The sequence below is a fragment of the Ascaphus truei genome, unplaced genomic scaffold (genome assembly GCF_040206685.1).
Source record: "Ascaphus truei isolate aAscTru1 unplaced genomic scaffold, aAscTru1.hap1 HAP1_SCAFFOLD_3572, whole genome shotgun sequence".
In the NCBI taxonomy this organism is placed as follows: Eukaryota; Metazoa; Chordata; class Amphibia; order Anura; family Ascaphidae; genus Ascaphus; species Ascaphus truei.
Window position 1 is genome coordinate 1 of NW_027456588.1, and position 15,930 is coordinate 15,930.

The 15,930-nt window shown below is 46.1% G+C and overlaps 1 protein-coding gene across 2 annotated transcripts; it reads right to left on the minus strand.

Annotated features, from left to right (window-relative positions):
• Positions 1–1,977: 1,977 nt before the first annotated feature.
• On the minus strand, positions 1,978–10,603 carry LOC142483695 (kelch-like protein 12). 2 transcript variants are annotated; one of them, XM_075583710.1, is made up of 12 exons: positions 10,449–10,603; positions 9,710–9,932; positions 7,921–8,074; positions 7,203–7,420; positions 6,698–6,847; positions 6,467–6,581; positions 5,452–5,558; positions 5,064–5,259; positions 4,351–4,509; positions 4,020–4,118; positions 3,674–3,860; positions 1,978–2,508 (listed from the first exon to the last, which is right to left on the minus strand). In XM_075583710.1, exons 2-12 carry the CDS (start codon positions 9,890–9,892, stop codon positions 2,370–2,372), a joined length of 1,707 nt encoding a protein of 568 aa, XP_075439825.1. In that variant the 5' UTR covers positions 9,893–9,932; positions 10,449–10,603; the 3' UTR covers positions 1,978–2,369. The 2 variants fall into 2 exon arrangements, with proteins under 2 accessions (XP_075439825.1, XP_075439827.1); XM_075583712.1 differs by lacking the exon at positions 1,978–2,508 and adding an exon at positions 3,023–3,044.
• Between the last annotated feature and the right edge of the window lie 5,327 nt (positions 10,604–15,930).

Below are 15,930 nucleotides of genomic sequence, written 5' to 3' on the forward strand. Positions count from 1 at the left end.
CACCGTAGTACAGTTGTCTGACCGGATATTTAAATTGCACCATTGGAACTGTTGTGATTAATGTTTGATTGCTGACGTGTCGTGACTTCCAATGGCCATTTTCCTTGGGCTTCTCTCGGTCCTGAGTTGGGCACCACAGCCTGTGCCACCTACATCTGTCATAAGTACCAACCAGACCTGATATTGTAGAGCAGGGGAGCGCAAACCTTTTGTGCTGTGCCCCAGTCTTCCCTGCTGCATCGCCCGTGCCCCCCCTCCCTACCTCAGAGCTGTGTCAAATGACGCTGCAGGGTCATGTGACGTTGGCCTTTTTACAAGGAACATTGGCGAGTAGATAGCTGCTTGGATCGGAAGGCCATCAATAAGCTGCTGGTTAATGCCTATCTGGCAAGTTTGTTTTTTCATACTCTTATAAACTTTTGTCTTGCCGGTATGGTCTTGAAATCCCGACAGTACCCTCTGCAGACCACATTGAACACCCAGAAATTCATAATAGTTGCCGGTCTTCCTTCTACATGGGATGTTCGAGCTCCCATCATCTCATGCGAATTCCTATTCGCTGTATATGAGGGACCACATCTTCCTGGACTATGAAAGAGCATTTGGCCTTCGTGCCAGTAAGCCGTACTTGAGTACCCCCTTCCGGGCCTGTAGATTCTTATACCTCGGCTTTTAGCCCTCTCGTTCATATTGGAAGTTAGGGCATTAAGTCTTCTTTTCCTTTCCTGTGGTAGGAACAGACTTTTGCCTCCAGAGGCACTCTCAACGCTGGAATCTAACTTCCTGCCAAATAAATAGTGTCCATCGAAAGGAATTGAACAGAGATGGTCCTTTGGAGGATGAACCGGTCTGCCAAAGCTGTAACCAAAAACACTCTTCTGGCTGCGACGGACATTGTCAATAATCTTCCTGAATCCAGCGATACTTCCACTACAAAATCCACTGTCATTTTAAGTTCAGCGAGTGCTCCCACTATCTGGGATCATTTAACCTTCCTATCCAGAGCCACCTCCATATTAGCAATCCATAAACTTCATTGCTCTTGACACAGATGTTATGGCTATAGAAGGCCTGCAGGCTGTGCCTGCCGAAGTAAATGGTTTCTTCAAGGCATTCTACATCCACCTGTTCATAGCATCTCAAAAAGGAGACGGCATCTTCATCCGGCTGGGACCATTCTACCGTGATCATATCCTTCACTACATCGTGAAGCAGAAAAAATCTTGGTTCACTATGTAGGCGTTCCCTAGGTTCTTAAGGGGAAGGCTCGTCCTCTATCTGTAAGCGCTCTCTTACTGTTTTGAAAAGCGGGTCTGAGCTCTAGAACAAAGGTGGATGACGCCTCAAGTGAAAGCTCATTCCTTGATTGTTCAGGGAGATGTAGACTAGAAATATAAGTCCTTGATTCTGTTTAGCAGTTCAGCTATTTAATAACTCCTTTGCGGTAACATTCGGGGCTTTTGTTCATATGTCCACCGTCTTGCTGCTTCTGCAACGCAGCGGTGATGTCACAAGCGACCTACTACTAAACAACACAGCTGCTCTCCTTGTCAGAGAGTAATAACCATCACACCATTTTAGTCGAAACGCGTTGAGTGGGAGTCTGTGGAGTGGGACCCCTACCTTTTTCCACTACAGGAGGCCCTGGCTATTTGTATTTTGGTCTTTTACACCTACGCTCTAATGGTGATGTATCTGCATCTTTAATTTTGGGCAATACTGCCTCCATTTTTGCATCTACTGACTCAACAACGGTTATCTCATGTTTTGTGCACAAATCTGCAGTTTGTGTAATGGAATAGACGCATGCTTGTTATAGCGCTACCTGTGTATGTTGACTACCTTTGGTGTATATCTTGACCATTTTACGTGCCTTTGCCTCATGGAACATATGTATTGGTAGATGCGAGTCCCCGTCCTCTTTTAATCCTTCTCCCCTTGTTTTTAAACCTACATTAATAAATTTTGTATTGTTATCACTCATTTGGTATGCCCACGTGCTTCTTCATAAGGATGCTTTTTTGTTGCATTACACATTTATTATCCTTTAGCACCACTGTCTATTGATATAATACCATATACTAAGACAGTTTTTGGGCAACAGTTACGTACTGTGTTGATGCGGTATACTTTGTGTGTACACACACACACACACACACACACACACACACACACACACGTCGTGAGCTTGTCCTATTTTTTTTTCTCATTCCTCGATTGCATTTCCAGCTCCATTCTGCTGAATCGCTCATCCTCTTAAGAAAGAGTCCTGCGGTCTTTCCAGGATACTATACAATCTTGCCCGCTTTCAGCCTCAATGCGATTTCGAAGAGTCTGCCTTAATGCCACTGGGTTACCGCTTCCTTCATTCACAAGATGAAATCCGACATTAGCTGAACTGGGGCCTTTTTCCTGACAGTCGGTTCTGTAGGTGCTCTGGTCACAGTATCCTCCTGTTGTAGTCCTGGAGTACTGACATATGAATCTTCATAATTACAGTCATCTCTTCTATAAAACAAAAATCACACTAGTACTACTTTCTCTCTGGGGCTTACTTTGGGACTTTAACAACAACACTCTTTGTGGCGCTTGTATCCATGATATATCCTGGCTAGGATCCAACAAGCTTACAAAAATCACTTTTTAAAAAAAAGTTGTTCCTATATAGTTACGGTAAGTAAGCTTGCAGCAGTTACACCTTACTTTGCAGCACTTGAGCAGGCTTTCCAGCATGTGCTGTCCTCCGCACGTCCGTAATCTTTCTGCAGACTAGCAGGGCAGCGATAGCATCTGTCTGCACAGCATTTTAAAATCCTCCGCTGACATCATCGTAACCTCTCGCGATATCCCCTATGTCGTGCTTCCACACCGTCGGGCTTCTTCTGGCTTGACATGCTCGCACCTGCCCAAGCGGCTTCAAGAGCTGCGAGCCTCAGCGGCTATTTGCAGCATGGCTTTCCGACGGCCCCATGGAACAGCAACTCCTTGGAGTGCAGATGTCTGTGCTTCAGCGGGACAGGCAGACAACTCTCGTGGATCAAGTACTAAGTAGTCAGATAAGTCCTCTCTACATTACAGTAAAAAACTAACCTCTAACTCAGTTAGGTAGGACAGAGGAGGGGAGGAAAGGAGGAGCTATTTATAGGTCCTCCCACAGGTAGATCTTTCTGTCCTATCTTAAAGGGAGGGTGGAACCTAACACCATTGGTGGCCACTGCCACAGGGACAATCGGGAAATACTAATCTTATATTTGTGCTCAGGGCTGTAGACAGATTTCCCGGGGCCCAAGACTACAGTGTCCCCCTCCCCTGGTCGGCCGTGTTGTGAGCCCAATTTCAATCCTCGCGATCCCCCCATTTCATACCTCACGTGCCCCCTCTATTTCCCTCCCTCTTCAAGTGTATTTTTCTCCCCTCAGTCTCACCTCTTACCCCCCCCTCCAACAATCCCTCTCCCCCTCCATCAATCCCTCCACCCCCCCTTTCCTGACTCACACCCTCCCTCCTCCCCTCCGCCCAAAACTGTACTTCGTATTGAAGGTGTGGTCTTTTGTGGGTGAATGGAACAGTGTATCCATAACAACCTGAGCCAATCAGATATGTCTGAGGTTCTTACACTCCTACTTGGGTTCTCAGAGCGCTCCGATTGGCTAATTATCAGTTCGATACACACCCAGCGATGGCGTACAGCCTCCCGCGCAGCACTGTTGCTCCAACGTAACAGCGAGGTGTAGTCATGCTGGTCATCGTGGTCCAGGAGTCTGTGCGGATGTTGTAGGCCTCAACGGAGGAGAGATGTGCAGTGCCGTCAAACCCGCCCACCACATAGATGTGATCATTCAGCAGAGATACGCCAGCACCTGCAGCCATAGGCCAGGAGTGGGGATATTACACGAGTGAGAGACGAGCGCAGAGCCATAAATATAGGCAGACAGTGAATACCAATGGATTAAACGGTTAGGACATTCAGATTGTTAAGTGCATGTCTGAGTGTATGATAGGGAGTGGTAGCCTCTCACCTGAACGTTTAGTGGCCATGGGTGTCACATGGCTCCAGTGGCCTGTGCGAGGATCATACCGTTCCACAGAACTCAGTATGTTTAGTCCGTCATAACCTCCTGAAACACAAAGGGAGTCCATAAGCGAGGTACACAGCAGGGGGCATTAGAAAGGAGTGATGCCAAGTATCGAGAGGTGGATCAATGTGTGCAGGGAGCTGGGATTAGATGGCGAGTGGTGCGGTACAGGGAGCTCTGGATTATATGGCAAACCATACAGTAGATGGCCTCCCTTTAAGCAGGGGAGAACAAATCTTCTCCCTGATCTCTCTGCTAAACCCAGACTTCTCACCCAGGCAGTAGATGACTCCATTGGCCACAACGAGCCCTGCCCCCTCACGCGCTGTTTGCATATCTCCCAGCATGCTCCACTGGTCAATGTTGGGGTCATAACGCTCCATACTCGTGTGACGCCGGCTCCCGTCAAACCCACCAGAGACGTAGATCATATCTGGAGAAAAGGATGCTCCATTAATGAAGTGAAAGGAAGCTACCTCACCGCCTCCATGAGGGCAACATCTCATCCACTCCTGAAAACAGTAACCCCAAATGCTTGAGAGCACCTGCCCAAGCAGACAGACAGACAGCAACCACCACAGTTAGAGCTGTGCCCCCCTCCCCCAGGTACAGAGAGGGGCCGAGAAGCCCCATGTTCAGCGGCTGCACATTATACACACGCGGATTGTTTAAAGTGCAGTATTATTTCTCTTCCTGTATACAGCTCACTAAACATGTTACACAGAATACTTGTAATTAAATGGCATGAGCCACGGTCTAGGACATTTTGCAGCCGCCGTTTAGACACTTGCCGTTTAGACACTTGCCGTTTTCCCGCCAAGGTAACCGGGGCTAATCTTTTCCCTAAATACCGTGTCCCCAAAACTCCTAACCACGTATCTTAGGGGTGAAACAGAAGGCGGCAGGACAGCACCTGTGAAAGGTTCCATTCCGCATGAGCCCAAGTGCAGAGTGAGCACGTGCATTTTTCCACTGCCAACTACTAACCTCCCAGTGTGGTGGCCCCTGCCAGTCCCCTCCTCACATTCATGGAGGCCACCGAGTACCAGACGCCATCTTCCTCTGAGGTGTAATCCAAACACTCCACCGAGCTAAGCCGTGAGCGCCCATCATACCCGCCAATCACGTAGACACGGTCACCTAAGGACACTGTGGCCACGTAGCGACGCTTACGAGTGACACTCTGGAGTGGGAAGAGCACGCGTCATGGAGCTGCTGGCACATGGTCAATGACACATTATGTGGACACAGCACAGGTTTAATTAACAAAAAGACAGAGGCTTCAATGTTCATACAGCTTTAAAAAGAAGGGGAAGGAAGGTATCACCCAGTCACCGGACGAAAGCTCGTTAGGGGAATTGGAGAGGTTACTCACCGGGAGGAAACCCCACTCCTGGGTCTTTGGGTCAAATTTCTCCACCACATCTATAGGAGATTGTTGGCTGCCGAATCCCCCAATAACAAGAAGAACCTCATTAGCACCTGGGAAACAGAAACATAACAGTGTCTCCAATGGATGGTGTCATGATAATATCATGAGATATTATGTATTTTAATCAATCTGGTGCTTCAGGGATTAATGTAATAAAAGATTGTATTTTTAAACTCAATGTATTGGGTTTATGACAGGTGAAAACTTTTCCTGGGTCTGTGCCGGTCTTCAGAGAGGACTAAATTGGGGGGGCCTATCACAGATGGCCCACTAAAAGTGACATGTGTAGAAGGTCATAAATGATAACCGGATGTATTCCCACGGGGGGGAGGGGCGGGGGAGAAAAAAAAACAAACAAACCTCCCCCCGCCAAAATCCAAGAAAAATGCATTTACTGTAATTTAAAGTTCTTGTAATCCTTTTTCTGCAATCTAAGCACTGGGTATGTATGTATATATGTATACGCATTTAATAAGTGATGCTTTGGGGCTCTGAATAAACTGTTGCACGCTCTGGAGAGAGTACTTACATTTTCGGACACATTTTTCTACAACAGATGTGTGTGTTAAGTGCATAGTTTTATCTATAATAAACCGGGACCCAAGATCCTGGTAGATATTAATTTACATATTTTGCATATTTCTTGGGTCGTGGATAGACATGAATGCAATTGAGGAATATTAACTCATTGAAAGTACCTTGCGCAGCAGAAAGTGGACTTGGCTAGAGTAGCCATGTGTATTAACCATGGTTGCATATCTAAGTCATGTGCTCACTTGTGTGCTATTCGTGACAGATGGTATATGGGTTCGGATTGAAGGGAGATATTGTTCATTTGAGAGACCTTTGAGAGCCATGTATTAACCCTTTATGCAGGTCACGTGCTCACAGGTTTGCCTTATGTGACAAATGGGAAAGACTAATGTCCCCACTCCTTGCAAGTGACCTCCAGACTAACCCAGACGTGTCCGGGTTCTGGGTCCCTGCATCTGGCTTCGCAGCTCTGGCCGCAGGTGGAATTTCTTTGCTTCGTCCACTAGGTCCCTGCACTGCAAACTGCATCGGATCAGGGACTGGAAAAGACGAGACATGTCACACAGTGACAGACAGTAAAGACCACATTCTACAGGATGACTTCCTACATTAAAAAAAAAAAAAAAAAACGGAAGGGGACAGTGACACCCTGTACCTCAGTGTCAATGACATCTGTGATGTAACGCGGGGTCAGCAGGGGCATGCGCACGTACTGCAGGAGCTGAGGCAGGGATTTCTCTCGCTTCTGCTTGGAGTGTTTCACCCAGTTTATCACAGCCTCAAACACAGGCTCCTCCGAGTCTATCTACAGGGATACGGGTAACGCAATGAGCAGACAATCTAACACACAACATTAATAACGTTCTTTAAATACCTCAATAAACAAAAAGATTAAAGAAAATATAGGACCCTTTCAGTGTGAGATGGGCAGGCAGATTATTGGAGAGAAGGAAAAAAGCAGAGGTATTAAACAAATTCTTTGCCTCTGTGTTTACCAGGGAGGAATCAATTGTAAAAATCGGACAGAGTCCATGTCTTGAAAGGCTTAGTTTGTGTCAGGGTGCTGAAAAGAGAACAAGCAAGAGCAGAGTGAGGGAGAAGGTGAGAAAGTGCACAGGAAAAGAGGGACTTCAGGGACGTCATACACTCCCCTGTGGTACCTGAATCTCATCACAGCAGATCAGCTTTTCCACCTCCTCCTGGTGCAGAAGCATGAACTCATCGTGATGAACCACCTCCGGGAAGTGCTTCTGGCTATAAACCTCTGCTGCCTGCATCAGGTCCAGGCAGCTATGAGTCTCCGCAAAGTCTCGGATCCCCAGGCAATTTGATGGATCGAGCTGAGACTCCAGGAAGTCACAACACGCCTGTTTCACGCCTGCAGGGGACACAGCTCACACTTTAACCTGCAGCTGGCTCCAGTCCCTGGTGCATCCAACCGCTTAATCTGCAGAGCCTAAGGCTCAGTGTGGACACGCAAAACACATGCAACATGTATACATTTAGGATTTGAAACATTTTAGGCTAAATCAGGATATTAAAGGAGATGTACAGTAGACTTGCATTTTACACAGATCAAAATTGAGAAACGCAAGTAATCCCACACTGCCCAACATCTTCCAAACCTTTCCCCTCTGTGACAAACAGACACCAAGAGCGTTACGGACTATACTGTAATATAGTAGAGTAATAACCAAATGTACAAGATGCCAAAATATACAGTGATAAAGGAATATTAATTAAACCTGCAACACTTAATATAAAAGGGACCTCTTTGCTCTGCCCTTTCCTCCCCTCTCAGCTGTGATGTTAAGTGGGTCTCTGCTCTTCCCGATCAGCTGTGTAAATGTTAAGTAGATCTCTCCCCCCGTTTCTCACCTTTCAACTGTAGTAAACAGGCCGCTGGCAGCAACTCCTGCACATTCTCCACTGTCACGTGGACAGTCTCCGTGTACACAAAGTCCAACAGGATCTCCATGGTGGACGAGGTCAGACCCTGGATGTCCACATAGGGTTTGTCCTTCTCCGAAAGCTGTGGGGAGTAACGGGGCATCAGAAGTGGGGGCAGAGGCCAGCACCCTCACCCTTTAGGGATTTGCAAAGAGTTTCAGTGTGGAATGTAACTAACAATTTACTGGTGCAATATGTCTAGATTTTGCCAGGGCTTTAGATACTGTTGATCATGCTATCTTTCTAAACAAACTTCAGTGCTCTGGAATAGGGAAGCATGCTTTAAACTTGTTTCATTCCTACCTATCAGGTTAATCCCAACACGTGTCTCGGGCATTAACTCCAACCCTTGGATATCACCTGCGGTGTCCCGCAAGGCTCTGTTCTGGGGCTCCTACTCTTCTCAGTGGTCATCAATGATCTACCTACAGCTTGTAAGGGAGCTTCAATAAACATGTATGCAGATGACATGCACACATCCCTAGCCTTTCCGAACTTGAACACGTACTTCAATCTGATTTTTTGAGACTTGAAAATTAGATGTCTCAAAACAAACTGTTTTTAAACACTGGCAAGACTGTAACAATTGTATTTGGGACCAAGACTAAATTTCTAGAGCTACCAATGGCTGAGCTTCAGATAAGAACCAGCTCTAACACCATCCTTGTCCCTGTTACCAATTTTAAATATCTGGGCATATGGTTTGACACACATTTAACATTTGGATTGCAGATTGATACCCTGACAACCAAACCCTATGCCAAACTAAGCATACTTTATAAGAACAAATCCTCCATAAGCCCGCTGGTCACAAAGCACATTGTACAACAGATGCTAGAACCAATTATAGACTATAGGGACATAGTATATGGCACAGCACCTTCGCAAACTAGACACCCTCTACAATTCAATATGCCACTTTTTCCTCCAATGTAATGACAACACACATCCCTGCAAAAATCTCAAAGAACGAGATTGGTCATCACTTGAGTCTATGCGCAAAGTTCATCTCGCCTGTCTTGCCTTCAAAAATTTCTTGGGCAAGCTACCCCCATATCTAAACAAGCTCCTCACCCCTACCACATGCAGCACTTATCTGAGATCTGACTACAAGGGACTTTCATGGTCCCACGGTACAACAAAGTATCCGGCTACTCCTCTGGCACCTCACAACTGGAACAATCTAGCCGAGACTCCCAAACCCAGCACAAGTCTAATTTCTTTAAAAAAATAAGCTCTCTCACATTTTTATGTGGTCTGTAACTGTTACATACGCCTATAAAACTTACTCTATCTTCAACTGTTCATGCAATATCTTCATATTTAATCTACAACCCTGTTCACCTAATGCAATGTCATTATATACAATGTGTAACCCTGTTCGTCTATGTAACCATGTATCTGTCATCATAACTCTGTGCCCAGGACATACGTGAAAACAAGAGGTAACTCAATGTATTACTTCCTGGTAAAACATTTTATAAATACATTTTTATATACACAATTCTTTTTTTTAGGTTATACTGTACTTATGTACTATAACGATTTCCTAAGAATTGCAGCCCCTGCATTAATCACAGAAGCAATGGTCCGTTTACTTAGCACTGCTCCAGTAAAATGATTGATGGATGATTCTTCAGTGTGAAGAATCATTTGAATATGTGGTGGATTCTGCCTGATGAATTCTCGTAGTAACCCAACTCCTGCGGCTCCTCACCTCGCTGGTGAACATTGCACAGAAGTAATCGCTGCAAGCAGCCAGTACGATGCGGTGAGCAGGGAAATCTGTCTGATCCACACGCAGCGTCACGTCGCACAGCGTCCGGCTCTTGCGCAGCGAATTCATGGTATTCAGGATGGACTTGGCATGGGAGTTGGTCATGAGGTCTTTGGGGGCCATGGTGCCAGGGGGCGCTGGGAGGGGCAGTTGGAAGCGGAGCCTGAAGTGGGTTAAATTATTTATTAGTTATGATCAGAGGGACATTTCTAACCCTAGCAATCACAGTCTAATAAAGATACCCGTCAAATAATTACCTGTGCATTAGGAAACAGTCATATTAAAGCACCAATTTATCAGAATAAATCACCAAGAGTTTCCTGTGAGTTACTTTTTTCAGATGACGTAATTTGGGAAAACTAGCAATTACTGGGAACTTTAAAGTGATCAGTTACCTAATTATAACAGTAAAACATCAGCAGGGACACAACACAATGCGGATTAAGCATGGGATTCCTGGAGTTAAAGGGATGCTGATGGCGCTGATGGCACAGACAGACCCCCATTCTACTCCTTTTTCTCGCCCCCCTCCCTATTCTACTCCATGTTCCCTCTCCCCCCATTCTACTCCATTTTCTCTCCCCACTCCCTTCTCCCCCCCCCCCTCTCAATAGTCCCATTCTCTTCTCACCCCCTCCCCCCCACATTCTACCTCTCGCCCCACTCCCTTTTCGCTCACCCGGTTACTCCGCGCTCCGGGTTCCCTCAGTCTTTTTCCGTGTCCCCCCCCAGCGCGCACAGTGATGATGTCCCTCTGACAGCGCGTAACCGGAGTACGCGCGTCCTTGTGCAGGGGTTCCTACCGTCACGTGATCATTGAGTAGGCGGTACCACCAGAGCACCCGATCTAAACACTACTTAATATGCGCTCAACAGCCATTAGTGGCAGTCACATTTATTAGCAAGTATTAGCAAGTCCAACTCATTACAGGCATCCCACACATAATGTAGTCTCACTAATTATAAATCAGACTCACTCATTGGAGTGAGGTCACACTCATACATTATGAGCGAGACCAACCTCCAATAAATGAGTCTGCCTTATAATTTAGGTTGGAGTGGCTCAAAGACTAAAGACACTGACTGGCACAGAGTTTGGCTGCGGCCACGCTAGCGCGCGGCGCTTGGCGACTTTAGTTTCGGCAATTCAAATTGTCCCGCCCCCACTCACGCGGTGCGTGCTCGCTCGTGCGCGGGCACGTACGCTCACCCAAGCTTGGCGCTTGAGTAAACAAAAAAATTGACTTTCAAGCGAGCTCAACTTGCCTGCAACGCCACTCCGCCCACCCCCGCGTGCCCTTGCAAAATAGGCAGGACACCCGGCGCTCATGCTTAGAGAGTTGGTAACGTCACCGCTCTCAAGCATGAGCGCGGTCAGCGCCAGCGGGGCCGCAGCCTTTGAAGCAGGGGAACCTGGTTCAATTCCCGGTGTCAGCTCCTTGGGCAAGTCACTTTATCTCCCTGTGCCCCAGGCACATGGGTCAGGGACCTGTGTCTGCAAAATGTCTCTGTAAAGCGCTACGTAAAACTAGCAGCGCTATACAAGAACATGCTATTATTATTACAGCAGAGCCCCGCTCATACGGCGGGTTCCGTTCCAGGCCGCCGCTGTAAAGCGGGAATCGCTGTAAAGCGGGGCCTTAGTGTACTGTATTGTACCTTTTGTAAACAGAGATGCAGAGCTGTAAACCGACTGTTTCGCTGACAAATGGCATCTGACAAGGAGTTGCGCACGCACAAAAACTGTTGCTTAGTGACAGCCGGATACTTTGCTTCTGTGCACGTCATGCCGAAAAGCGCCGGAAAAACGGAACAAACGCTGAACCTAATGAATATGGGTATACCTTGGGAATCGCTGTATGAGCGGAACGCCGTGAAGCGGAGCGCCGTAAAGTGGGGCCCTACTGTATTTACTCATTGGAGGGGGATCTCATTTATGATAAGGTAGTCTCACTCATAAGGCAGACTCAGGTACTGGAGAGAAGTTTGACTCATTTGATAAGGCAGTCTCGCTCATTGTGGGAAAGTCTCGCTCATTGTGGGAAAGTCTCGCTCATTGGAGGGAAGTCATCTTAAGGCAGGCATTCATTGGAGGGAAGTCTTTACTCATAATTCATACTTTTAGAAGGGAAGTGTTACATATTATAAGGCAGACCCACGCATTGGAGAGAAGTCTTACTCATACACTTAGTCTCCCTATTTGGAGGAAAGTCTCACTAGTATGGCAGACTCACTCAATGGAGAGAAGCCTCACTCATAAGGCAGGCTTATTAATTGGAGGGAAGTCTCTCATAATGCAGATACATGGAAGGAAAGTCTTATACAGTATATTATAATGCAGACTCACTCTTTATAAGGTGGACTCTACTTGGAGGAAAGTATCAATCATAACAATCATTGGAGGGATGTCTCACTTATACAGCAGTCTTACTCATTGGAGGTTTCTCACTCATTATAAGGTAGTCTCATTCATTAAAAATGGATGTCTTACTCATTATAAAGCAGTCTTACTCATTGGAGGGAAGTCTCACTCATTAAATTGCAGATTCACTCAATGGAAGGAGATCTCAAACATAAGCCAGACTCACTCATTGGAGGGATGCCTCATTCATTATAAATCATTCTTACTAATATAAGGCAGACACACATTGAAAGAGAAGTCTCACTCATAAAACAGTCTTACTCTGACGAAAGTATCATTCATTATAAGGCAGTCTTACTTATTGGAGGGAAATATCATTCATTATAATACAGACTCACTGGAGTGGTTTCATTTAGTACAAACTCACTCATAAGGCAGACTAACTCATTGGAGGAAAGCTTCACTCATAATTCAGACTCACTAATTGGAGGAAAGTCTAATTTATTATCACGCAAAATCACAACATAGAGAGAAGTCTCATTGTAAGGCAGTCTCCCTAATATGAGGAAAGTCTAGCTCATTAAGCATTCCTACTCATTGGAGGGTCTCACTCATTATAATGCAGTCTCACTCATTGGAGAAAAGTCTTACTCACCATAAGGCAGTCTCACTCATTAAAGAGGTCTCCCGCATTAGGCAGACTTACTCATTGGAGGAAAGTCTCACTTATTGTAAGGCAGTCTCACTCATGATTAGGCAGACTCACTCATTGAACAGAAGTCTTACTCACAATACAGTCTCACTCATTGGAAAGAAGTCTAACTCCGTATAATCCAGACATACTCATTTATTATAAGGCAGACTCACAAATTGGAGAGACGTTTCACTCATTATTCGTCAGTCTTACTCAGTGGATGAAAGTCTCACTCATTATAAGACAGACCCACTAAATGGAGGGAAGTCTCACTCATTATAATGCAGATTTGTAGGAAGTCTCACTCATTGGAGATGTCTCACTTGGAAGTCTTACTAATTATAAGGTAAACTCACTTAATGGACATCTCAATCATTTTAAGGCAGACTCATCCATTAAAAGGCAAACCCACTCAGTGGAGAGGTCTCACTCATTGTAAGGCAGACTCACTCAATTGAGAAAAGTCTCACTCATTATAATGCAGATTTGTTGGAAGTCTCACTCAAGGCAGTCTCACTCATTGGAGATGTCTCACTTGGAAGTCTTACTAATTATAAGGTAAACTCACTTAATGGAGATGTCTCAATCATTATAAGGCAGGCTGATCCATTAAAAGGCAAACCCACTCAGTGGAGAGGTCTCACTCATTGTAAAGCAGACTCACTCAATTGAGAAAAGTCTCACTCATAATGCAGACCCAATTATTGGAGGGAAGCCTCGCTCATTATAAACAGGGCCACCAACGGGGGGGACTGCTGGTGTTGGCGTCCTGGGTCCCATGAGTCAAGTAGCCCGCCGCCCGGCCGCCTGCGTGCCCGTTAAAAAAAACCCAAAAAACGCAATATGGCTGCACCCGGTGCCGGTCTCTCTGATGGCAGCGTCGGAAGTCAGCTGGGCTAAGCTTCCGGCGCGCCGGCGTGAAAGGGAGGCCCGGCGCGAGCGTTAGCAGCAGCGTGGGACAGACAGGTGCCTGCAGCGAGGCTGGCGGCAACTGCTGTGACCTGCCGCCGGGCCCCCACAGTCATTGCCCCCCCGCGCTACCGCCACAGCCACCGCAGCACCGCCATCTCCCTTAGCACCACCAACCCCGCTGTCACTGCCCCCCCACAGCACCGCCCCCCCCGTAGCACTGCCACCCCCCACAGTCACTGGCCCCCTGCAGCACTGCCACCCCCTGCAGCCACCAGGCCCCACCCCACAGCACCGCCAGCCACCGCAGCACCTCCACCCCCCCTGTAGCACCACCTACCTCAACCACGCCCCCCCCTTAGCACCCCCTCCACAGCACTGCCACCCCCGTAGCACCCCCCCCGCAGCACCGCCACCCCCCATAGCACCCCCCCCCCACAGCACCGCCACCCCCGTAGTACCACCACCCCCCGCAGCCACCGGATGTGGACATTTTGGGAACAAAAAACTTTTTGGGCACTTGAACAGTTAATATGTGAGTCAAATACTCAGTGAAATCAAACCGTCCACTTGAATATGCTTTCAAGGTCAGCGCTGCAGTTAAGAAATCCTCAATGTTTACTGCAGTGCCATCATATATTTAGGAGATTGTGGAGGCAAGAAAAAAAGAATTGATTTGGTTTTTATTATTTGTATGGTCACATGTGCCTGTTGCATACGGACTCTTTTATGCGGAATTTAATGAAACAATATTGTGATCACACACTTGGTCTTTTATGAGGGCAATTATTCACCTCCAAATCTGCAATTAGCAATGACAAGTACTGATGAAGGGTAATGCACTATTGTGGCACCTTCTCTTTATTTCTCGTCTCCAATTATATATATACTGTATATATAAAAAGAAAAAAAGAGAGACCGCAATATGAAATTTATTTAGATAGGGAAGGGGTGAACAAGGGTATAAAGCGCACTTACAAGACTTAAAATCAAAACAAGCAGTTGTGCATAATTAACACCGCCAACGAGGTAGAAGAGCTGTCCCTGGACTGCATCCACAGCTCTTCAGTAGGAAATCACCTGTCCTGAAGTGGAGAATGTCCCGAGCTAGATGAATTGCTTCACTGCTAACAGCCAATGTAATACTCGCGGAACAATCGTGTCGCTGCTTGATGATGTAGTATCGGGTACAAGATACTTCCTTAACGCATTTCGTCGCAGTCTGCGACTTCTTCAGAGGATTTCTGGGAAATCAGTCTGCATGATTGTTCTTCAAAAATAAGATCAGAAGAGCAGTTACGTCTGAGTCTATTAAATTGACTCAGTGGGATATTACGTAGTCATTTTGGATGGTGGCTACTATCCGAATGTAAATACCCATTAAATGCTACTTCCTTGAAATGTACCTTCGTTTGTATTATATAATCATCAGCATCTACCGAAAGTACCAGATCCAGAAAGATCTTACTAGGATGACTCTGATAAGTAAAAATTAGTCCAAGAGTATTGGTATTGAATTCCTCAAGGGCGAAATGGTGATTACCTTCATCTCTGTCCCAGATGATCAGGAGATCATCAGTGTAACAGCCATAGAATAGCAGGTTCACCCCCAGACATGCATTGGTCCAGATGTATGTGGTTTCCCAAAACTCCATGAAGAGGTTGGCATAGCTGGGGGCAAACCTGGTATCCATGGCCGTGCCACAGGTCTGGAGATAGGTGTGTCCAAATAAAAAATAGTTATTTTTCAATATAGATTCAATAATATTGAGTAGAAACACCCGCTGAACTGGCAGAAGTGTGTCATCTAAATTGAGAAAGTGCTCAACGGCCTTGAGACCATTTGCATGGTCAATACATGTGTACAATCTTTGTACACATGTATTGACCATGCAAAGGGTCTCAAGGCCGTTGAGCACTTTCTCAATTTAGATGACACACCTGCCAGTTCCAGTCAATATTATTGAATATATATTGAAAAATAACTATTCACATTAAAGAGGTTTTTATATTGAAAAATGATGAGAATAAATGTAAGCCTATCATTGATGTTAGAGAGTATGCTCAACTAGAAGATCTGGCTGTGTTATGGTCAGAATCAAATGAGGACCTGGATTTTCACAATATGGCTAATTCAGGTGTTGCCAATGGTTCTACTATATTGGTGAATGGTAAAGGTTGTCCTATTGTCCAATC

Excerpts from the sequence above, each read along its gene's own strand:
- LOC142483695 (XM_075583710.1), bottom strand. The coding sequence starts at position 9,892 with ATGGCCCCCAAAGACCTCATGACCAACTCCCATGCCAAGTCCATCCTG. Across the intron at positions 5,260-5,451 it reads AGGAGTGGGGTTTCCTCCCG|AGTGTCACTCGTAAGCGTCG; the intron begins GTGAGTAACCTC and ends TTCCCACTCCAG. Across the intron at positions 2,509-3,673 it reads AGGCTGTACGCCATCGCTGG|AAGAGATGACTGTAATTATG; the intron begins GTGTGTATCGAA and ends TTTGTTTTATAG.